At 32.8% G+C, this 23,209-nt stretch overlaps 3 protein-coding genes, 2 non-coding genes and 1 pseudogene across 7 annotated transcripts; 3 read left to right on the top strand and 3 right to left on the bottom strand.

Annotated features, from left to right (window-relative positions):
* Positions 1-536: 536 nt before the first annotated feature.
* LOC125816117 (basic blue protein-like) lies at positions 537-993 on the bottom strand. Its single transcript, XM_049495709.1, has 2 exons — positions 822-993; positions 537-733 (listed from the first exon to the last, which is right to left on the bottom strand). The coding sequence occupies exons 1-2, from the start codon at positions 991-993 to the stop codon at positions 537-539; spliced, it is 369 nt and encodes a 122-aa protein (XP_049351666.1).
* A 2,725-nt stretch (positions 994-3,718) lies between these two features.
* Positions 3,719-4,292, bottom strand: LOC125816130 (basic blue protein-like; annotated as a pseudogene). The gene is made up of 2 exons (XR_007442208.1): positions 4,120-4,292; positions 3,719-4,011 (listed from the first exon to the last, which is right to left on the bottom strand). The product of XR_007442208.1 is annotated as a basic blue protein-like (transcript).
* Positions 4,293-7,001: 2,709 nt separating this feature from the next.
* Positions 7,002-7,819, top strand: LOC125815615 (60S acidic ribosomal protein P1-like). Of its 2 annotated transcripts, none has more exons than XM_049495129.1 (4): positions 7,002-7,069; positions 7,171-7,265; positions 7,353-7,568; positions 7,671-7,819. In XM_049495129.1, the coding sequence occupies exons 2-4, from the start codon at positions 7,197-7,199 to the stop codon at positions 7,722-7,724; spliced, it is 339 nt and encodes a 112-aa protein (XP_049351086.1). In that variant the 5' UTR covers positions 7,002-7,069; positions 7,171-7,196; the 3' UTR covers positions 7,725-7,819. The 2 variants fall into 2 exon arrangements, with proteins under 2 accessions (XP_049351086.1, XP_049351087.1); XM_049495130.1 differs by having other exon boundaries at positions 7,003-7,069; positions 7,177-7,265.
* A 4,229-nt stretch (positions 7,820-12,048) lies between these two features.
* On the top strand, positions 12,049-12,120 carry TRNAE-UUC (transfer RNA glutamic acid (anticodon UUC)). Its single transcript has one exon. It is a non-coding gene; the product is annotated as a tRNA-Glu (tRNA).
* A 1,484-nt stretch (positions 12,121-13,604) lies between these two features.
* Positions 13,605-13,676, top strand: TRNAE-UUC (transfer RNA glutamic acid (anticodon UUC)). Its single transcript has one exon. It is a non-coding gene; the product is annotated as a tRNA-Glu (tRNA).
* Positions 13,677-14,132: 456 nt separating this feature from the next.
* On the bottom strand, positions 14,133-22,880 carry LOC125816231 (uncharacterized). The gene is made up of 5 exons (XM_049495808.1): positions 22,430-22,880; positions 20,014-20,324; positions 19,877-19,933; positions 15,066-15,481; positions 14,133-14,616 (listed from the first exon to the last, which is right to left on the bottom strand). Exons 1-5 carry the CDS (start codon positions 22,816-22,818, stop codon positions 14,353-14,355), a joined length of 1,437 nt encoding a protein of 478 aa, XP_049351765.1. The 5' UTR covers positions 22,819-22,880; the 3' UTR covers positions 14,133-14,352.
* Positions 22,881-23,209: the final 329 nt, after the last annotated feature.

Genomic DNA, 23,209 nt, shown 5'->3' with positions numbered 1-23,209 from the left:
TAAAATTTGAGGTTAGAGAGGATTTCACAAGAATCTAAAGATTCAAATTTGTTGATTTTGTTACTCAAGGGCTAAACCAGTGTTCAAAACACTTTTTTATTATGTTATTAATAGTTTGGAAATGAATTTATGTTATTCAAAGGTTAAAAACAAATAGTTTTAATTATCTAATATTTAAATATAGAGATAACATTTCAATATTCAAAGACGTATTCAGATTCAAACATCTTACTGATTTGAATTAAGTAAATTATAAAAAAAGACGCTTATCATTTTATGTTTCAAGAAATACATTACTTAATCTCTTGTAAAAAATAAAAACAATAAGATTTATAGGATACTGAAAATTCCACTCACATGTTCATTAGTAAAATTTATTTTTACCCAAAATAATAATGCTTAGTTTTTTCATTAAGTAGGCAAGTAAACACATCTATATGGACAAAAGAAATAAAACATTATATTATATAATTATTAGTACTCCAAAGTTACAATTATTGACTAGAATGAAAATAAGACTATTGAATTGGAGTAATTTAATTGACTGTAACAGCTGCCTTGACACCATTAGCACAGTGTGGTCCGATAGTACAAATGAAATATGATGTTCCTTGTGTGAGAGTTATTTTATCATCTCCAGAAGCAAAAACTTGTCCTCCAGCACCATTACAAGAGTCAAACCCTGCTTGGTCCACCTTCACCACATTGTGCGCTCCGGCTGGGTACTTAAACTCTGTATTTTTGTTAACATGAAAAAAGTACATACACATTAGTCACAGTTTTCATCATTATTTGAATAGTAAATTTACCAATAAATTTACCGATAACATCGCCAGTCTTGAAAGTCTTGCCATTAGGCCAACCATTCAACTTGAAACCCCATCCATTAGCATCACCAGCAAGAAATGTATCTGCTTTTGAAATGTTGGTTTGAAGCAAGATGCAAAGCATCATAGCAAAGGCAACAATTGTGACTTTGTTTACTCCCGACATTTTGAGAATGAATATATTTTATTAACTAGATAGATGCATAAAGGGGTTAGAATAAAGGCTTAGTGTTGTTGTGCCAATTGAGTAAGAATGTAGGCCTTTATATAGGGAACTTTACACATACAAAATCATAATATTGGAACCTTTTATAGTAACAAAGTTAAAAAATGTCCATTTTTGTAATGACTTACTAACATTTTACAATATGAAAAAAGGGAAAAAATTGAGTGAGTTACCAGAGATGCAAAAATGAGATAGATATCATTTGAATAGTTCTTTTAAAGAAAAAAAGATAAATGCAATTCTTTGGCTATTGAAGTGAGGAAGAATTCACATTTGGTGACTATATTTTTAGATTTCATATCATGTGGACAATTTATTGATTGTTTAGTTGGTTTTTATATTTTGAAAGTTGAAACGTGAATCAATCACTCATTAGTATCATTAATTTTGAAATTGAACTGTTAGGTCTCATTGGTTCAAAATCATATTTTTTTTATTTGAAAACATACGAACATCTTAAGGATATAATTATATCTCAACTTTGAGACGATTTGGTGAGATTTTGAATTGAATTTCATATTGAATTTCGAGATTGAAGATCATAAGAAGTATAACCTCATGTGTATGTCGTTTATTTATCATATGTCAAATATATTATTGATGCACATGATATACATAGAATATATACCAAATATATAGATGATATACATAGCTGCCGTCTTCGCAAAATATGACTTCAATATTATTTTTTTATATCAAAACTAGTTTGAAACAGTTCTAAATGCACCCAAACTTTATAATCAACTCCTCCTAAATGTTTCTAATAATATCGAGTAATACTCAATTATGATACCATTGTGTTTTGGATTCATCGAGTGCATTTAAATATGAAAATGAATATTATTATTAATTAAGTTACGTAATTGATTGAAAGAATCTATAAAAAAAAATTAACAATGGTTGTGGCAGAATCATAAGTACTTCTTCATTTTTAATCAAAGATTCTAGTTTGAGTCTCCTCGGGTACATAGTCACCTTTGTTAGGAAGCATTTTACCTCCCAATATGGGACTTCCCAACCCATATTTGAATTTAATTCGGCTCCAATACGACAACCGAACCAATTGGAAAATAATTATCTAAATCATTTGTCAAGTTTAATACTTTAATTGTTCAAGAGAATTGTTTGAAACCTTTTTTCATACTTACTCTTCGTTTAAAAAGGTTCTTAACTACTTACATTTTCTAATAGAATAGTTCGAGAATAATCAAAAGAGTAATAGTGAAAAATAGTCTTTAATTTATGTCCTTAAATATTATTTTTTTAAGGGCGTGCCAAATCCCAATAATTCAATTAATATGGACTAGAGGGAGTCACACTAGACGCATGTATTTGTATGTATATGGAGTGACTCACATGTAATATCAAATACATGGGAGAGTGGCGAGCGAGATGAGAAAGGGACAAGGGAGGCGAGGAGATCCCAAATACATGTCAATCCACTTGGATACAATGTATCTAGAACAAATTACACATAAATTTGATCACATGTATCCGAGATATATGTATCTAGACGTATCTTGAAGCATCGAAATCTTATAAGATACGTAATATTGCAAACTAGAGTATATTTAAATAGTTAGCTCCTAAACTAGTGAGATTTATGAAAGTTTCCTTTTCAAATCGGGTCCCCAAAATTCAACTAATGTTGTGTTTCTCCATTTTATAATTTTAATTTTAAGAGTAAAATTTGAGTTCACATTAATTAAATAATTATAATTATAATTATATGATGATTTTTTGATAATATATCAGACAGATTTAACATAAGTACCGAATAAAATTAACTTCATTAAATTGATTTTTGAAAAAATAAAATAAAATGATTTAGAACCTAATTTTGTGAATTTGAATGTGATATATGCTGGACAAGTTCTTTATCAAAAATGACAAAAAATATTATGAGTCACGTATATTAATCACATCTTCTTCTTTTTATTTTATTTTTCTGTCAAAATACTTATGAGTTATTAAATTATAAATTCTCTGGAACACCATCAATATTTCTCTCATTTCTCTATGTAATTTCTCCTTCAGTAATATAATCATATTCTTTTCTTCTTCTTTTTTAAAATTATATTAATCTTTTTTCTTTTATTCTTGATAGTTCTATGTACCCAAAAAAATTAATGTTAAGATCCACAAAATGTATGAAGTGGACATGAATAAGATTTCTCGAGACTTAATTTTTATTAATGTCGTTTGTTTGTTTATAAATGTCCTTTGTTTGTGAAGTACTTGTCATTTTATTTTACTAAGTCATTATAAGAGTAAAAAAAAAAAAGACACCTTGATACATAAAATATTTGCATTAGCAAAATTTAGAAAAGAATCGCACCTCAAGAGATGTAAAGCTTATACAACTCTTAACCTAGAAGTAATTTAATTTGGTCATACTTTTCAAAAAAAATTGTAAATCTTGAAGCCTAATTTTTAACCAGTTGTATATCTTCAAGTTATATACACATGTGAATTGTATACTTTAAAGATATACAATATACAAGTGTTGTGTAATTTTTTCGAGTGAATAACTTAAATGATCATATATTAAAGAATCACATTCATTCATCAATGTTGCGACAAAAGAAGAACAAAGTGACAAAATAATTATGATAATTTTCTTTTCACTTAAAGTACTCCACAAGCAAAACTCATGTTTACATATCATGAAATAAAATATTTTATATCATCGATACTCGAAGTCATAATTATAAATGTGAAACAAAACCATTACGTTTCGATACATATAATTTGAAACAAATTAATTAGCAGTAATAGCAGTCTTGACACCTTCAGAACAATGTGGTCCGATAGTACAAATAAAATATGATGTCCCCTTTTCAAGTGGTATTTTGTCATCTCCTGAATTGTAAACTTGTCCTCCACTAGTTTTGCAAGAGTCATATTCTCCCTTGCTCACTTTTACCACATTGTGCATATCAACTTTATATTTAAATTCTGTAAAAAAAAAAAAACGTATAAATATGGTCAAGAAATAAAATTAAATAGTGAAAATGACGTGAATAGATGATTTGTTTAACCAAGATTTTATTAATGAATTCTTACCAATAACATCACCAGTGTTGAAAGTTTTTGCCGTTAGGCCAACCATTCATATTAAAACCCCAACCTTTATCATCACCAGCAGGAAATGTAGCTGCATTTGAGATGTTGGATTGAAGTAAAATGCACAACATCATAACAAGGACAATAATTGTGGCTTTGTTCACTCCAAACATGTTGAAAATAGATATATTAATTAGATATATGCAAAAAGGATTAGAATGAAGGATGCTCTTAATATTGGTGTGCTAATTGAGTAAGAATATAGGCCATTATATAGGTATTTTTCTCACACATTTAAACTCAATATTTATTGAATTTGAAATATTTTATGTATTGGTATTGATGTTACTTTTATCTGTAATTAATTATAATTTCCTCATATTATAATGTGTGGAGACTTTAGTGTAACAAACTTAAAAAGGTCTTTATTTCTATGTTGACTCAATAAAATGTTATTAAAGCAAAAAGGGGGAATTCAATAGAGCTTCTAGAAATGCAAAGTGAATAATATTGTTGTGGGTGAAAAAATAATAATAATATTGTTGTGGAATATATTATAAAAAGAAAAAATTGATATGTTTTTCACAGAGCAAAGTGAGAAGAATAATTTGCTAAGTATTATTTTAAAGGAAATGTAAATTCTTAACTAATATATTGAAATTTTATACATTTTCAACTGACCTTTTAGAGTTATTCATTATTGTGTAGCTATTAAATTTTAGTGTAAAGTACAAAAATTTCATAAATTTTGGGGGCCAGTTACATTTCATCTCGAAAGTTTCTCCAATTATAAAATTTTCAAACTTATCATTGCTCTCGGATGATTTCTTGGTTGTCCGATACATTGTAAATGATACACTACTTAATGGGAAGGATGTAGCCTAGAGATGTATTTGAGAGGAGATTTTTGTTATTTTTTTAAATGGTGAAAATTTTAGAGATTATGATATCTTAAGTTGTACAGTGTATTTATGTAATTTTTCTTAAATTCGATAACCTACTGAAATCTCACTAGCTTATGAGTTAATTACTAAGATATTGTCATATTACGGGTCTTCTCAGATTTTTGTACGTTGGATACATCAAGATACACATATTTGAGATACATGTGAATCACACTATATACTGTACCTGGTGTCGTTCGCATGCATCTTAGATACATAAACAAATCTCGTTCACTGCCCTCATATATCGCTCGGATATTTGGTATCCCATGCGAATAACATAAGATACATGTATATATTGTGTATCTAATGTGATTCACATGTATATGAAATACATAGATAAATCTCACTCGCCGCTCTAGCCACCCTGTCATCTCGCTCACCACTCTCATATATCGCTCCTGTATATGATGTCCTAGATACATGTGAATCATGTATCTAGCTTGAACTATGGTATGAAATTATTAAATAGTGAAATAAAATGTAATCATTTCAAACCATAAGGAGAATTAGTAAATATGGTAGGAATATCTGTATAATTAGGTAGTTTTCTTTTATAAACCTTAATAAAAATTGAGTTGAGTTGAGTCTTGATTTGTTTGATAACCTATTATCAAATCCGTTGTTGATCAAACAAATTTGAATTGAATCTTGACACATTTGTTATCTTGAATATTTGTGTAATTAGGTAATTTCTTTTATAGAACTTGATAAAATTTGAGTTGGGTTGAGTCTTGACCTGTTTTATAACCCATTATCCACCTATTTCAACCCAACCCGTGATCCAAACAAAGTTGAATTGAATTGGATCTTGACCCTTTTACTGTCTTGATTAATTATGACTCACCAAAATCTAACCCAACCCGTCCAATTATCACCACTAGATCACTCCTTCGTATGTTACAAATTTTCTTTTGCACAAACTTTTCTATTTAATAACTTTATATTCATAAAAAAAAACTTTTACAAGTGAAAAATAATTAAAGAGAAATTTTTCAAAACAATAATATTTAGCATTTAATAGGACCTCATAGCCACACTTTCAATATGTATTAAAAATATCAATATTTTAGTTTGTTATATTGTTGATTTATGTATTTTTTTTTTCCATTTATTTAATTTGAAAAAATGCAATTAGTTAATAATAGAATGATGAAAATAAGGGAGAGAATATTTCAAATAAGGTAAAATCATTGAAATTCCTCCTCAGTTACATTCCAAATAAAAATCGACATGCCTTCTCTCTCCCTTATTCCTTAAATCTTCAACATTGATTTTCGACACTCCATTGATAATATTCAATCTATGCCAAATTGAAGTCGATTAATTTGAGATTATTGCTGCTAGTGAAGAAGATTTTAGAATGAATGCAAAATAAAAATTAAATACAAAACTTGTTGGCATACAAAGTGAAATTGAAATAAAAAGTGAGATTGAAATACAAAGTGAGCACAAATAAATCTTGTTGGCATACATTTAGAATGAATACAAAAAAAAAAAAAAAAGAAATACAAAACTTGTTGGCATACAAAGTGAAATTGAAATAGAAAGTGAGATTGAAATAAAAAGTGAGGTTGAAATTCAAAGTGAGCATAAAAAATATAAAACTTGTTGGCATACCTTTAGTCTTTAGAATGAATACAAAATTAAAAAGATACAAAACTTGTTGACTTACAAAGTTAGATTGAAATACAAAATGAGCACAAAAAATACAAAATTTGTTGGCAATATAATTAGAATGAATGTAAAATAAAAAAGAAATACAAAATTGTTGGCATATAAAACGGGTTGCTATCGATCTCATTGAAATATCAAGTAATCTTACAGGGCTAATAGGCCCAATGTTTATTGGGCTTCATTTTTCAATATTGGGCCCCCAAAACCCTGCTAACGCTGTGTTTCTCCACTTTATAAACCTCTCATCATCTCAAATCTCAAAACCCTAGCAGCAAGAACTCAGTAACAGCAGCCCGAAGAAGCAGACCGCCATTTTCTTGTCCTTTAAGGTACAAACCCTAACCAATTCCTCTGCAGTATCATAAGTTCATCTATATATGAATTAGGCATTTTCTCCGTAGGAGTTTCAATATTGGTGAAAAAATTGCAGGAACAGGTAATTCGTTTGAGTAGAAAATGTCGATCGGAGAAATTGCTAGTACCTACGCTTGTTTGATCCTTCACGACGATGACATTGCCATCACAGTTAGTTTCTTTGCCTGATAAGTTTTATCCGGATCTGTTTTTATCGTTTTGTGAAGTATTCATTGTGGTTTGTTTTGATTTTAATAGGCAGAGAAGATTTCTGCTCTTGTAAAAGCAGCAAATCTCACAGTCGAGCCTTACTGGCCTCTCTTGTTCGCCAAGCTTGCCGAGAAGAAAAACATCTCAGATCTCATCATGAACGTTGGTGCCGGCGGTGGTGGTGTCGCTGCCGTTGCTGCCCCCGTCGGTGGTGCCGCCGCTGGTGGTGGTGCAGCAGCTGCCCCTGCTGCTGAAGAGAAGAAGGTAATGAACTATTTCATCTTTCTTTTTTTTCAGAATTCGTTTAACCTCGAGTTGCATATTTAAAATTAACTGAGTGTTAATTTTTGTTTTATGTGTGTACAGGAGGAAGCAAAGGAAGAAAGTGATGACGATATGGGATTCAGTTTGTTCGATTAGAAAGCTACCGTTAGTATGATCTGTTCTTTTGTTTCCAAAAAATATTGGTTAAAGTTTTAGTTTTGATGTTTGAGATATTTGGAAAGTTTAAGAGTAACATTTAATCATCAGGAGGTTATGTACTCCTGTTATGCTAGTTTGAGCCATTTTTGTCAGTTTAATCAAATGTTTGTCCTTCTATTGTTAAAATTTAATTATCTGTTTTGTTATATTGTCACTGATCTTTTACTTATTAAGTGTTACTTAACAAACAATAGAATGCTCTTAGTAACCACGAAACATTCCATGCTACTTTAGAGTCCCTGTCTTGACAATTTGCAATGTAAGGCTATGCTACTGTAGTTTTGATTTTGAGACAGTTGGTGATGCAGCTTAACTGCCTGAATGGATCTTGATTTGGAAATGTCTTCCATATTTATATGATATGCATTTGAGCTGAGCTTTCTTCTATTCTTGATAAATTGTTCAGTAGATACCAGTTGCAAACGGCGTAGAATAAGTTGTTTTAGGTAGTAGTCATTTGCAACTGGTGTTGATGAGATATGTTTTCTATGGAGTTCTTTGGCGGCAATCTACTGGCAGTTTTAGAATGTTGAATAATTATCTGTCCTTGGATTAATGTAAGTTGGATGCTAGCCTTTTGATATTTTCTTTGTCCTTAGGCCTACTACTCTACTGGCCTTCCTCTGTTCATTTTAGTATACATCAAAGTGGAGAAACTTGGTTTTATCTATCCCCAAGCAAATGGCCGATTTGAGCCAAGAACCAGCTTCAGCATGATGTAAAGAATCATTGTATTCACTATTTGATACTAAATTCTTTATGAAGTGGTTTGCATTTGCTATTTTTCGTGAATGTCTTTTGAAGTGATGGTCCTATTGAAACAGATATGAAATTAGTGTAGTGGATTACATTTCTGTAGTCAAGTCTTCATTTTAAATACAAATGATATTATTATAAAGCCACGAACTGTGAATTTGAGTATGGAGTTTCCGTCTGTTGAAAGTGTAATACTTTTATGTGGTGAAGAATCCTTCAAGTCACTGTGTCCCATGCTTGTGATTTAAATGATATTTGTGAGTAACTGATGACCGTAGTATGTCCATTCGTTACCTCTTTAACTATACTTGTACCTCGTTTCTCCCCCTACTACCTAGAAATCTATGCTTGAATGTAAAACTTGTACTATTATTGTCGATGGTTAAGTTGGTAATGGCTTCGTGCAACTATCTGATTGTCCTGACTCCTGAGTTGTCATTTGAGTTAAACTAATAAACCACCTAGAGAAGGTCACTTGAATATACTTGAAAAAGGTTTGTAAGTCGAGATGGATTTGTATAACTTATAACATGAACGTTGCTTGCACCGTTCTTAGTTTAATGGCACCTTCTTAGCCATGATCGCCTCTTCCCGTTTTCTACCAAATGCAAGACAAGTTCAAAATCATTCAACTTCTGAAGAGGTTTGTTAACAAAAAACAACAGAAGCCAACCAACACTGATGTAGCTAGACAGCAAAGGAGACGCCTTTGATAAAAATAACATGTCTGATGTATGTAGAAGGCAATAGATTTGGAACATCAACTTGACATCGTAACAACATATTATCCCCATGGACTTCAAACTCGAAAGTGGATCAGTAACTATCAAATGTAGTAAACAGTTTTTAGAATCTTAAACACAGACTTGCTTGAGATTTGGACAAGAAAAAAAATGAAGGATATCCTCCTCGTTGACATCGATAGTGATTTTAGATTACAAACAACAAAAAATCCCACGGTAAGGTAGACCTTATCACTACCTTGTGATGACATGGAAATTGTTTTTGAAGGACCCGACTCAAAGAAAGCTTAGCTTGCCACTATCGCCAGACAGCAATTTCTCAATGTCAGGAAAATAATAGGTTCTTCATCCAACATGAAGTCCCCAGCCAGTTCCTAATTTCAATTCAAATAATATAATCAGTAAAACTAATCCAACAAGATGGATTAAACATCAATAACAAAAGGTACCTGGCTCTAATTGTTTGAAAATACTTATTACTGTGTAGAACCACATAAAGACGTATCATCCAAAAACTGTTCAGTGCAACAGAATTGAAAACTCTGTGATCATCCAAAAGCTGTGTCTTCTCAATGTTCTCATCATCAATATAATCGATCTTGGCTTTGGTTGATCCTTGGGTTTGTCCGTTACAAAAAAATCATCGATTCAATATCATTCCATATATAAGAAATCAGAAATAATCAAACTAGGACTCTTTATCCATATAAGAAATACAAGTAGTATTATTTCTGCAAAAAGGTTTGCTTTTCTTGAATTAGTAATGGAAATTTCATCCTAAGAACAACAAGTACAGACAACAACAGAATGGGGATTCATGACCATTGCACATATATATGAGCGTACACATCACATGCCAGTGCCACCATCAATTTTATACACAATAATAGTGATAACACCTTAATATCCAATAGATACAGGTAAACAACAACAACAAGAATATACTCAGTGTAATTCACAAGTGAGGTCTAGAGAAGAACTAGAGTACTATATGCAGATCTTACCCCTATATATCCATATGTTGGAGGTAGAGATGGAGGTTGTTTCCATACGCACACAAAGTAATCTGTGAGGTTTTCTGATAGAGAGAGCTGCAGAGCTAGTTTGGCACTTTGGCCCCCTCCTCAGTCCTCAGTAAGCTGGGAGGTGGACAGAATGCCAAAATGGCTCTACACTGATACTCCTAAGAAACTCTTTTAGTACACCATCTTCCAGCAGATGCAAATATATATATAAGTTCCTTATGAGAGAGGGCTTTGATTTCTATATATAAATTTAGGCTATGACTCTACATAGTGTTTTTTCCTTCTTTAGGGGCGGATGTATTGTATATATTATGTTAGCAAACTTTTTCAGATCTCACTGAATATGTTATTATTGTTTTATGTTGAATTTCTACGCATATAATTCAAATCTCGAACCCATGTCCTATATCTTACTTTGACTTTTTGAAAGTCTTTTATGTTGAAAAAAAATGAAAAGAAAAGGGGAAAGTGGGTGCATGAGCGTGCATGGTGGTTGTACGACTTAGTGGGAGGTAAAAGGGAAAGTTCACAAGTAAAAATAGTGTTGTTTTTTTTCCTTCTTCTTTACCTCATTCCCACGTTAAACTTGTAAGAAAGATTGAAAGGCTGCTAGCTCTAATTTGCTTCAGTACTCTATCTTGTACTTTATGGACAAAATATTACCCGTAAATTTTCTTTTTCTAAAGTGAAGCATACAATTCATGAAAAAATAAATAAATATACATTTCTATATTTAATAATAATTTAACTTTTAAAATATCTATTTTGTATTTAGTGAAATAGTTTTTGAGCCACACAAATAATTATAACTTATTTTCATATCGATCGAGGAATTATTCTTTTTGATTGATAGTGTCCATGGACCTGCATGATGATGATTCTGATAGCTGTAACTATATGATTTGGTTTTTTGACTTTTGCAAAAATAAAAAGGAGAGTGCAAAATGGAGCTAGCTGCCACTGTCTCCCATTTACTAGGTAATCACCATTGTCAACTCACGTCAATTCAACCCTTTTTAATGTTTCAATCTCTCAAGAATCTTCTTCGTTGAAAAATTAACATAATTATATATAAAATATATATGCTGAATTAAATAATTTGTACATTTAAATTTTTTTGATAAAATTTTTGACTTCGATACTGGCTCAACCATCAGCTTTTTGCCCCATTAGCGAGAGAATTTTTTAAATGATAATTGGGGATAAAAAGACGGATGGAAAATAATTGTTTTTATATGTTATCACATGATGCCATTTTGGTTATTATTTTCACATTTAAATTAATTAATTGTACTTTCACATGATTGTTGTGTCACATATTTTCATCTGTCAATATATATAGTAATACTTATTATGCCAAAATATATATGGATAATTAAGAAAGAAAGTCGTCTCGATCTAGTTTATATTTATATTCATAAATCTTGATAAAATGTAAATTATTAAGTATGTGTCTAATCTAATATATGCACGCCTAATATATATGTGTATAACAAAATTAAAGTTGGAACATTTTTGTAGAGTGAATTTTGACTAACAATATAATATGAGTGATCCATTCATGAATTCACATTCAATTTTTCAAAGCATTTACACTGTCTCCATTCTAAAGTTATTGTCTTTAATTTTTGCTAAATTACTATATATATATATGTTTTTTAAATGGACATATATTTTGCAATTAATTTTATATTCTTATAGATTATTACAAATTAAGAGGGGATATACAAACAAGCATCCGTTATCGTCCAGCGGTTAGGATATCTGGCTTTCACCCAGGAGACCCGGGTTCGATTCCCGGTAACGGAATTTTTTTGTTTTTGTGCTTTTTTTGCCTATGTGATTGCAATTTATCTGTTTACAATAACACTTTCATAAATTTTGCACAATTCTATTAAGTTCTTAGGAATATAATGTTTTAAAAAAAAACATAATAGAACAAATTGAGTCTTCACTTCAATTAAAAGTCATTTTGTTTAAAAAATGGGTGAAATGTTACACTTTTGCAAAAAGATAAATTCATTGAAATTTTAGAATCCTCGATTCCCGGTAACGGAATTGTTAATCTTTTATTATTTATATAATGAATATTATCTATTCAGTTTTTTTTTCTTCAATAAATAAACAGATTAAAAGTTCTCTTTTTTCTTTTTGGATAAATTAGCAAATAGAAACATCAAAGATGCCCTTGCAATATTTGTGTGATTTTTCATCATAGCAAAGTAAATATCATTCTCTAAAAAAAATTAATTTACAGCTCATACTCCCTTTCATTAAGGCTGATAATTTTCACTTAACTGATACTAAATCAATATCATATATTGTATTGATATCATTAAGGCTGATAATTTCTCTTAACTGTAACTAAATCAGTATATATATATATATATACTGTATTGGTATCATTAAAGTTTCTTGTTAAGAAATTACTCATTAGTCAATGATACTATAAGAGTATATGTATATTAGTTTGGGGGGAGGGGGGAGTATATAGTGTAATTATTTAGTGGGGTATAAATATAAAGGAGTATATATTTGTAATTATTTTGATTTTATTGGGTATTTGTTTAGTTTTCCCTTATGTTACTAGTTACTACTATATACTAATAATAAAAATCATCTATACAATATGATATTGATTGGAAATTTATGTTTCGTCTTTAAATAACGACATGAACAAAGTCAATGTACAACTAATGAACAAAGCTGATATCTATACTAGATTCAGAAGTCCGTGCTAACACAGATCCAATATATGTTACATTTTATCTCAAATCGAAACCTCACATATGAGTTGAAGTCTCAACCAACAACAAGAAGCCATCAAGCAGCTGCTTGCACAAACAAAGAAAAGATGTATCATGAAATAGACACCTAAACCAGCAAAACTGCTACTTATATTTTAAAAAAATTGACATCTTCCTATATGGATCCTCCTCATGACAAAATAATATTGATAAGAATGAAAGTCATCTCAAATGTTAATAAATATTGATTAAATACAAAGTGCTTGTCTAATATATATTATTAAAATTACATGAGATCGAAATTCCATTGAATATTTATACAATCTTTTGAAGCTAAAGACTTGTTATACTAAATTTCGCTATGTATGAGATCGAAAAAAGAATTGGACCACGATAACTAAATGAAACTTTCATGGTCCAACTTTCCTAAATTTATATATTCGACCATTAGAATACATTATATCAGTTTAAAATGGACATATATTTTACAAAAAAATCTCTGTATTTTACTATTATTAAACTTAAGAAAAGAACCTTTAACAAGTATCCGTTATCGTCCAGCGGTTAGGATATCTGGCTTTCACCCAGGAGACCCGGGTTCGATTCCCGGTAACGGAATTTTTTCATTTTTTTAAATTTTCTTCTTAAGTTAACGACTTTTTATTTCGAATGGTATAAATATAATTTTTTAATTTACTATCAGGTTATTGATTAATCTGTTTGAAAAAACTTAAACCATCAAAAATCGGAAAAGGAAAAAAAAAGGATTTTATTACTGCATTACATCTAAATTTTCTGATTTTTCATTAAATCATCATGGCAAAGAATTTAAATAATCTTGAAAGGGGTTGACGTTATTCTATTCCTTTACTCCACTTGTCACCTTGTTTTCTCTCAATAAGCCAAAATAATAAATTAATTACCACTTTTTAAAAAAGAAAAAGATATTAAGATTTTAATTAACAGAACTTTGATTAGTATGTTTTTCCTCATTTCGAGAATTATAACCACTAATTGACATTTATTAATTCTGATTGCAATTAATCTGAACCACAACAAAGAAATAAGCAAATGAAGATGGTAATGTATGAAAGTAAACTGCAATTAATCAAACTCATTTGTGGACTACAATATTTACTCAATAAATAAACGCAACTTGAGAAGAAAAACAAAAACAGAACATATTGACAGGATTGAGATTGAGGAAACAGTTTTTGTCATTTGCAGAACAGTTTTGAGTTCCAAGAGGAGGGGAGTTGAAATCAACTTCTACTAAATCATTGAATCAATCAGATCAGTAATTCCGTTTACCAGAACCACCTCTCCGTCGAGCCTTCCTCTTCTTCATCTTAGGAGCAGAAAGCTGGGAAATAGAGCGAATTTTCGGAGCTGGTTGATCATCCCCTGCAAGATCTGGATCTGGAACACTAGCTGGGATGGTAACCTTCTGGACATGTTCTAAAACCCGATGATTTTCTGCAGAATGAATCTTGAATTCCTCAAAGTTACTCATCTCTTCCTTCATTTTTTGATTGTAGATTAGAACGCCATCTTCAGACTGCACATGATTGGATGAATTCAACACATCAACAATTTAATAGAAATAAGGTTTAGGTCATCATAATATCCATATGAAGAATATTCATGATCTAAAATACAAGCTTTCAGCAAGTTTGTCACAGTGGATAAAAATAAGATCTTACTTCCTCACTTTATGAGCGAACAAACGATTTAACCACCAACTATTACTATTATAAATCGATGGGTTAACTAACTTAAAGCAGGAAGTAACAATGACAGAGAGAGAGAGAGAGAGCACTCAGAGAAATGGAGAGTAAAATGCAAGCTTAAAGAAAACAAATAAAAGCACATCCCCCATTTACCTACCTATTTTGAAAATCACGACATTCTTTTTGAAGGGTTAATGATATATGATGAATCATAGGCGCATACACAGACACAGAACAGCAATCAATGAAGAATAATGAGTTATATTGAAGTACTCACATTGGTGTTTGTATCCATAAGTAAGGAACGGTCTGTGCTTTCAATCACATCAGGGACGTTCACTGCTTGTCCATGTCTTGAAGCTGCATTGTCAGGAGGCATAACCATATTATACTCAGATATCAGCTGTGATACAACATCATGTGATCCCACTGGCATTTTGCCCCGATTGTCTTGAAGAAGGGCAGAACTTCGAGCAGAGCTGCCCAAAACATTACATGGTAGAAGCGATTTCAAGTCATCAGTGCTGGAGAACATCCCATTCCCACTTGTTACCTTGTCAAGTCTAGTTTTAAGCTGGACAACTTGTGACTGAAGAACCCCAATTTTGTGGAGTATTTTCTCCAGGGAAGCATCACCATCAGCAGGCTGTTGGTGCAAGTCATCATCAGCATTGATCTTGTCAGAGCAGATGGCTACAGAATTAAGAAGTGAAATGATTTAATTCTTCAAACAATTAGAAGAAAGCTAGCAGAAGAACTAAGCGCACACAACAGGTGATTTTGTATAGGATTGCATTTACAAAGGGTGTGCTTGGTAAGGGAATTTTTTTCCCACAGAAATAGGTGATTTTCTTATGGGTGAGTGGAAAACATTTTCAAAAAATATTTCTAGTATTTGGTTGGTAAGGGTGTTAGCGCTGTTTTTCGAAATAAGGACATTTAGGTTTGACTAATAAGATAAGAGAGGGGCAAGCCAAAACCTTCCAATATAGATCCACCAACATGCCTATTCTTTTGACTCTCCTATTGAGTATAGTATATTCTTTCCATCATCCTACTAGGATAGAATATAGATATTCTATCAACAAACTACCTAGCTTAGTTAGTTTGGCAGCTCTGCATCGTGAACTGCATCAGAAAGGGCATTCGTATTGTCCAGAGTTAGTGTTAGGGAGAAAAATAGATTCCTAATGATAAATAGTTTCCCTGAAGTTCCCTAAATATAACATAAATAATTTCCTGTGCACCTCCCACACCCTCCAATTCCCAATCCTAAACTTGACATTAACATGAAAGCACCATTTGATTTTAGAGCACAAAACAGAAGTCTCCACACGTCTTATCTTTGAATTTTTCTAAAATCGAGCTTGGAACACTCTCTGCTCAGTTCTCAACAAAAGTTAGATGTATGTCTGTCCTGTCATTGGACCACTACTTCAAATGCTCATTGACTGCATATGCCTTTTTCCTATATTCCCCAAATCCCACACCCCAAACAGCATCAAGGGACTCTAGCTCCAGGGGCTCATCTCGATTCTCTTGGAAAATGACTTCCTTAAGCATGCCAAAGGGAGTTACTTACCATTTTATAAAGGAAAATGTAGTCTTAGCGAAAACGTTTTCTCAGACAATTTAGCTATAGCCCAATGTGAAAAAATTGGAACACTTTCTGGGAAATGTTTAACTTCATACCAAACAGACCATAGATCAAGTTCAAAGATGAGATGGATATACACTAATGGGGGATCAAAATGAATCAATTAATCAACCATGCACTATGATTGGCCATATGAATTCATTGCATCTATTCCATTGTATATGGGTCTCTATTTAATTCCACTACTAAATAAGCTATCTTTTATGTCAAATAAGGAGTTTTGTAGAACTCTAGTACTTACTCTTATCCTTGCAATAGCATACAAGTTTCTAACAGACCGAGAAAGACTCTTGACAGTTGACAAACACAGCGCATAATGCAGGTGTAACAGCTAATCTCAATCTCAACCAACCAATATTATCACCTATATAATCCCGTTGCTTCCATTTTATTATGCCCTTAGCTAAGTCCGCAATTTCTTTTTTTTGTAGATTTGAGCCGATCTATGCTGTGCTGGTCTGGATCAGGGATTGAAAAAACTTGGCCCAGTCCCAGCCTGAAAAGTCAACCAGGATGGACCAGGCCAATTTAAGGAAGTGAGCTAGCTCCGAGCTCAATTTTTAAGGGGCGATTGGCAAGTTTCCTTACCCTCTAAAGTGTTTTACCAGTATTCCATCTTTTGACAGACTCTTTAGCTAGTTTCATCAATTCAAACAATAATTTAACAAATAGAAAACATCATGTCAATTAACAGAATATTGGAGCGAACACCAGAACAACATTAGGAACCCACAAAAGCACTAGACTATGTGTCCAGATGATTACACAAGCAAGGTTCCTATCTAAGGAAGTTGTCCTTACACAAGACAATCTGATGAACAAGGGGATAATTTTATGTCCGAGATGTGTTTTTTGCGGAGAACAAGCAGAAACGGTTCGACATTTGTTCCTTCATTGCAAGACCATAGGTCAGCTTGGGAGACTATTCATAAACCTTAAAAGGTTTCTCCTGGACTATGCCAGGAAAGGTTACAGAGGCCCTTCAAAGTTGATAAGAATGCTGGTGGACAATCTGGAAGAAGAGAAATGCTAGGTGTTTTGAGAACATAGAAAATAGTATAGAACAGATCAAATTGAATTGTATCTTGATTCTATGTTTTTGGTGTAATCAAATTCAGTCTAATGATCTTGTATCTATTATTGATGTGTTAGATTCATTATAGACATGGGATCATAGGATCTGGATTTACTTGTAAATATGGCCCTAGTACATCCCATGTACTGATATGTTTCTATCAATAGAAACAAAGTTACCAGTTTCAAAAAACTCATTAAGTGCGTTTGTTTTTGTTAAGATTTCACCACTTCTATACTCTCTTTCTAAGTTGCTCGGATTCTTCACTTTCGGTACCGCACCCATGTCGGCACGAAGTGGGTATGGGATCCATACTCGATCTGGTCAACTGGGTTGGATACTTCGACCAAATTCGAGGGAGAAACTTTGGACAGGTTCAATGATTTATGTAATCAAAACAAAAACTAGGGTGAAATTAAAGAAAATGGAATTACCTTGTATATATAAATTTCTATTGCACTCCCTTTCGGCCTTTCCTTTTATCTCCTTCCAGGATTCTCCTCTTGATCAATATTAACTCCTCAAGTACTCCACATAATACCTCATAATTTAGGTTTTATAACTCTATGTTTAGATATTTGAATTATTTTTAGCAGAATCCCCGCACCCGTATCCATACATGGATCCGTAATCCCCGCATCTTAAAATGTAGATCATAGAGGATCCAACCTCTAGATCCGCAGCCATATCGGACACCCACACCCGAGTCTGAGCAACTTAGAGTCTCTTTTACCACTACTTGTTTTCTTTTGAAAACACAACATCAAATCTTATACCTTTTTTTAATTCCGTGTGGTTAATATAATATTTAATTATTATACTACTTAAATTTATATTTATTTATTTTTTGATAACCGAGAAATCCGTCTGTGACCCCCCCTTTGGACCAATCACAGCCTTCTAAACTCGGTGGATAATGGGCCCGCCCCTCTACCCTTCTCCACTTAAATACCACTATTTAAATTTTATTTTGTGGAAAGATATTAGTTATGTTGTTGTTATTGTATTGTTTAAAGTTAATACTTAATAATTCTCAATTCAATGTATTCAAATGATGAAAAAATAACTACAGTCTTAATTATCATTGTTCCCAACTATTATTAACAGTCGCTATCACCTCCATTGTTATAATTACATCCACTACCACCTCACCGTCACTATCAGCCACTACCACCTCACCGTCACTATCAGCCACTACCACCATTAAGGTTAATTTCAACTACAAACCATCTTCACCATCACAACTAGCACTGTCTCCAACTATCACCACCACATATTCTTCAATCGCCACCACCACTTCAAATCATATCCACCATCACTAGCAAACATATTATTTTTTTTGCTCACATACTAATTTATTTTATCAAATTTATAATTATTATTTTATTTCAATTGTATATTTATTATGTTTATAAATAAAGAAATGGACATTCAGATGTTGAAAAACAAACCGTCATAATCATTCAATGTTCAGATCTAGAGACAACATCTTAATCATCTAGATGTTCATTCAAATTCAGACATCTTAATCTTAATGAAAACAAATGAGGCCTTAGAGTAGAGCAAAACCAATGCAAGAGCCCAACGCTAGGCCTTTTTATGACCTATGTGATGGTATTATACCCAAGTTGATCTTTTATCAGCATCAAACTGATAATTGCAACTAATTTTACTCCAATAAGCACATACTTTCACATGCATGCACATATCTGTCATCTAAAGTACCGTCGACCATACCTATGCCACTCGTCCCAAAACTCATAGTCACTCTTTGTTTCCTTGATTTTAGGAATCTTAGCTCAATTATTCCAATGTAATTTCCGTTTTAACCAACCAGTCTGATGTAACCTAATTGACTGTGTAGTCTCGATCCACCACCTAACCTCTCACACCAAGCAAACTTGTACCTGTCAGTGAAAGTACTAACTAATTCTAACTGATCAATGGAAGTAAAATAGGACTTGTGGCATATTGACAGAATGAGAGGTCACAAGTAATAAGCAATTAGGGATCAACTTCACTAACAAATCTCAGAAACATAAAAAAGGAAAAGTCCTAACTGAACTGGAAAACTTTAATCTTTAACATCTCCCTGCAACATTAAAGAAACTTGTACTCAAGAAACAATTGTAAATTCTTAACCAAACAGCAGCTGTGTTGCACAAGAAGTCATAATTCCATACAGCTTCCAAACATAGCCTCTGTTGTGTGTGTAAATAGCCATTAATAGAAGACTTGAATAGGAACAACATATGCATTGCTACCATTTTGATGTTATCAAATTATTTTTCTACCAAGAAGCAACAAAGAACCACAACAACTGCAACTCAAAATTAAGGCAAGGATGCATTCGAACCTATTTTGTCCAACTCATTGTCCAGAAAAGAACCATCAGCACTTGACTTTCTTTTTTCTGCATGTCACAAATACAAATTCATGATTTGGAAATGAAAATGTGAAACTAGGCTAAAGGACAATGAGGGGAAATATTACCAAAGAAAGAGAACAAGGGATGATGAGACATATAAGCAGCTATATCCAATGTATCTTCAGTTCTTCTTCTCTTCTTTCTCTTCACAACATTATCTCTTAAACTATTACAAGAGAATGGAAGTGACTTTGAACCTAAATCTTCCAATGGAACACTTCCCATTTGAAGCTTCATCTGGTGGTTGTCATCCTGCATTTGTTTCTCATATTTCCGACTTTGAGACTGAAGCAGATGAAGTTTCAACTCAATCAACTTGCATCGCTGCCTAATAGGTTGTATAAAGTCTCTCCAATGAGGTGTCACCTTTTTCCTCCTAAAGGACAGAAAAAAAAAGAAACGTGTTAAGATTTTTCATAGATATTCTCTTACTCTAAAAAAGGCACAAAACACCACAAAGGACTACACTATCCCCCTAAGCCCATGTTGAATCTGACACTAAGTCACATAAGCTAAGGATGAGATGATTAGCCTGTTATGTCTGTGAACAAGAAATTCAAGTTACTCAACAGCAAGTTCATGGTCAGACTAGGTTGAACAACTACCCTAGGGGGTAGCCTGGCGGTTGAAGATCAGAATAACGACCTTAGGAACCTGGTTCAAATCCCAGAAGCAGCGACAATATGAATTCTTTCTATATGCTCAAACTTTGGTGGCTGAGTTAGCCAATACCTATACTGAATGGTAAAATGCCAAGTGAATTAGTCAAGGCGCGCACAAGCTAGCCTGACCACCACCATTATCCAAAAAAGGAAAACACCTTAGTTGAACAACTAAACCATGCATAGATATTTCTACCTATACTGAATGGTAAAATACCAAGAGAATTAGTTGAGGCGCGCACAAGCTAGCCCGACCACCACCATTGTCCAAATAAAGAGAACACCTTAGTTGAACAACTAAACCATGCACATATATTTCTTAAAACCAAATCCTTCAATGTAACAAGAAAATTGACTTCAATAGATTAAATCAATCCCTGCAAATTCACTCTCAGAAGGCAGTTGAATGCTGGGAGGTCATGAGAGTTGCTGAATTTTTCAACACTGTGGACACATTCATTTGACTGTAGATGGGAGGATGAACTATGATGGACAGGAGATGACCGGGGAGTGTTCAAAGTCAACAAAGCTAATAAGTTGATAGATCAAACTAATCAGCAGGGTACAAGATGGCCTTGGAAACAAATATGGAATTGTAGAATACCTCACAAAGTATCACGCTTTGTCTGGTTAATGGCTAAGGAAGCGGTCATTACACAGGACAATGTCATGAAGAGGGGGATAACCTTGTGCTCTAGGTGCTTCCTATGTGGTGAAACATCTGAGACGGTTAACCATCTATTTTTACATTGCAAGTACACCCAACATTTATGGAGAATATTTCTGATCCTCAAAGGACTCTCCTGGACCATACCAAGGAAGGTGGCTGAGGCCTCAATGAGTTGGGAGGAAGAAGGGGTACATGCTAAGGACAAAGGTAAATGAAGATTATCCCTAGTGCGATAGGGTGGGTTATCTGAAAAGAGAGGAATTCAAGATGTTTTGAGAGCATAGTGAACAATGTGCACAAAGTTTAACTTAACTGCATTCTACTTTTAGTTTTTTGGTGTATTTAGTTATACTCAAATGAAACTATCTCTATCATTGAAGTTATAGACTCTATTTAGTTATAGAGAAGTGAAATTAGTACACTTGTATATAAGGTTTCAATGCAACCCGTGTATTGTTTTGTGATATAATACAAGGTCACCTAGTTCGAAAAACAAAATTCCAGAAAGACAGCTTTAGTTCTGCAATCAGTTTCATTTTCTGATGAATAAGCGAGGAACTATAATGCTTATTCGCATATGAAGCCTCACAATTTAGAGGGAGAAACTGTGAATCACTTGCTACTACATTGCAATTTTGTGTGGCAAATTTGGTGCATGTTTCTCAATCTTTATGGGGTCTGTTGGGACATACCAGCAAATGTTAAACAACTTCTGAACTGTTGGCAGAGGCAAGGAACAAGTAAGGAGAAGAAGAAGATCTGGAAGGTCATTCCTCTTCGCATTATATGGAGAATCTGGCTCGAGAGGAACGAACATAAGATGCTTTAGGGGAATGAGGAGAATATTTCTATTGTAAAATATACATGTATCCAAAATTTTAAAAAGGAATTGGTGCAATGCAGATTTTTCTGCTGATAGCGACATAATGCTGGAGTTCTTGAAATCTTTAAAGCTTTGAAGAATTCATATCCAGCAAATCTTTTTGTACTTTGTCTTAGTACCAGCTTGGTACTGAACCTTTATACATAAAATTTACCTTTACTCATCACAAATATGAAGCATAAAAGTCAAAGCATCAGAAACCAAACTGCAGACTACAGAAAAAAAAGGCTATCCAATAAATAAAGATTAGGAGAAGGAATACATACGTCATCCTAAAAATGTCACCAAATCCACTAAATGCTAGTTCTGCTGTAGCATCACCGCTGTATTCTGACGTACACTCGGTGTCATTCATACCTGTGCAATTCTCTGATTCAGAAAAAATACTCCCAAAAGAACTTGAACTTTCTGTCAACTCCTCTCTATCTGATTGCACCAGCACATTATCAGCAGGATCTGTACATTCTATTATATCAATTTCATCGTCCTCAATGCCATGGGCTTCCTCCTTTACTTGTTCAGCCAAGGAGGTATGGTTGCTAGCACAATTTGCATAACTAGCTTCAAGTTCTTTAGAATCACTTCCATTCTGCTTCTTTGCCGAAGCCTCTAATATCATATCTGTATTTTGCTTGTTCTCTAATTCACGTCCCATTTTGCAATATCTTACAATTCAAACCATTCTCAGCACATTGAGAGCAAATATGTGCAAACAACCTGCCATGGAAAGGGAAATTGCTAATAAGAAACCCCAAGACAAAATACATAAGATTTACTTTCTTTTGCAAGTCCATCCATTTTTGCAGGGTTGACCCTTTATTATTTCCGAAAATAAATTATAAAGTCACCCTTTATTGTTTCAAAAAGGTAATAAAGTAAAAAGAAAATATTTGCTTTGGACATTCCCAAAACTGAAAGTACCAACAATTGCTTCAGGTTTTCAGATGCCATTCACTGGAACACGTTATCAATAAGTTAAAGGCAGTTTCAAGCACCAAGTAGTGCTAGTTTTTTGAAACTGAATTTTTTTAGAAACTGAAAGTAGT

The sequence above is a fragment of the Solanum verrucosum genome, unplaced genomic scaffold, assembly GCF_900185275.1.
Source record: "Solanum verrucosum unplaced genomic scaffold, falcon-dt-bn FXZP01000261.1, whole genome shotgun sequence".
NCBI classification, from domain to species: domain Eukaryota; kingdom Viridiplantae; phylum Streptophyta; class Magnoliopsida; order Solanales; family Solanaceae; genus Solanum; species Solanum verrucosum.
The sequence above is the reverse complement of the archived record's forward strand: the minus strand, read 5'-3'. Positions and strand labels throughout refer to the sequence as shown.

Bases quoted from the DNA above. Each gene is read 5' to 3' on its own strand.
- LOC125816231 (XM_049495808.1), bottom strand. From the start codon at position 22,818: ATGGGACGTGAATTAGAGAACAAGCAAAATACAGATATGATATTAGAG. The intron at 20,325-22,429 runs GTATGTATTCCT...TCTGTCCTTTAG, and splicing joins GGTGACATTTTTAGGATGAC to GAGGAAAAAGGTGACACCTC. The intron at 19,934-20,013 runs GTAATATTTCCC...TGTGACATGCAG, and splicing joins TCCCTTGTTCTCTTTCTTTG to AAAAAAGAAAGTCAAGTGCT.
- LOC125816117 (XM_049495709.1), bottom strand. From the start codon at position 993: ATGTCGGGAGTAAACAAAGTCACAATTGTTGCCTTTGCTATGATGCTT. The intron at 734-821 runs GTAAATTTATTG...ACAAAAATACAG, and splicing joins CAAGACTGGCGATGTTATCG to AGTTTAAGTACCCAGCCGGA.
- LOC125815615 (XM_049495129.1), top strand. From the start codon at position 7,197: ATGTCGATCGGAGAAATTGCTAGTACCTACGCTTGTTTGATCCTTCAC. The intron at 7,266-7,352 runs GTTAGTTTCTTT...TGATTTTAATAG, and splicing joins ACGATGACATTGCCATCACA to GCAGAGAAGATTTCTGCTCT. The intron at 7,569-7,670 runs GTAATGAACTAT...ATGTGTGTACAG, and splicing joins CTGCTGCTGAAGAGAAGAAG to GAGGAAGCAAAGGAAGAAAG.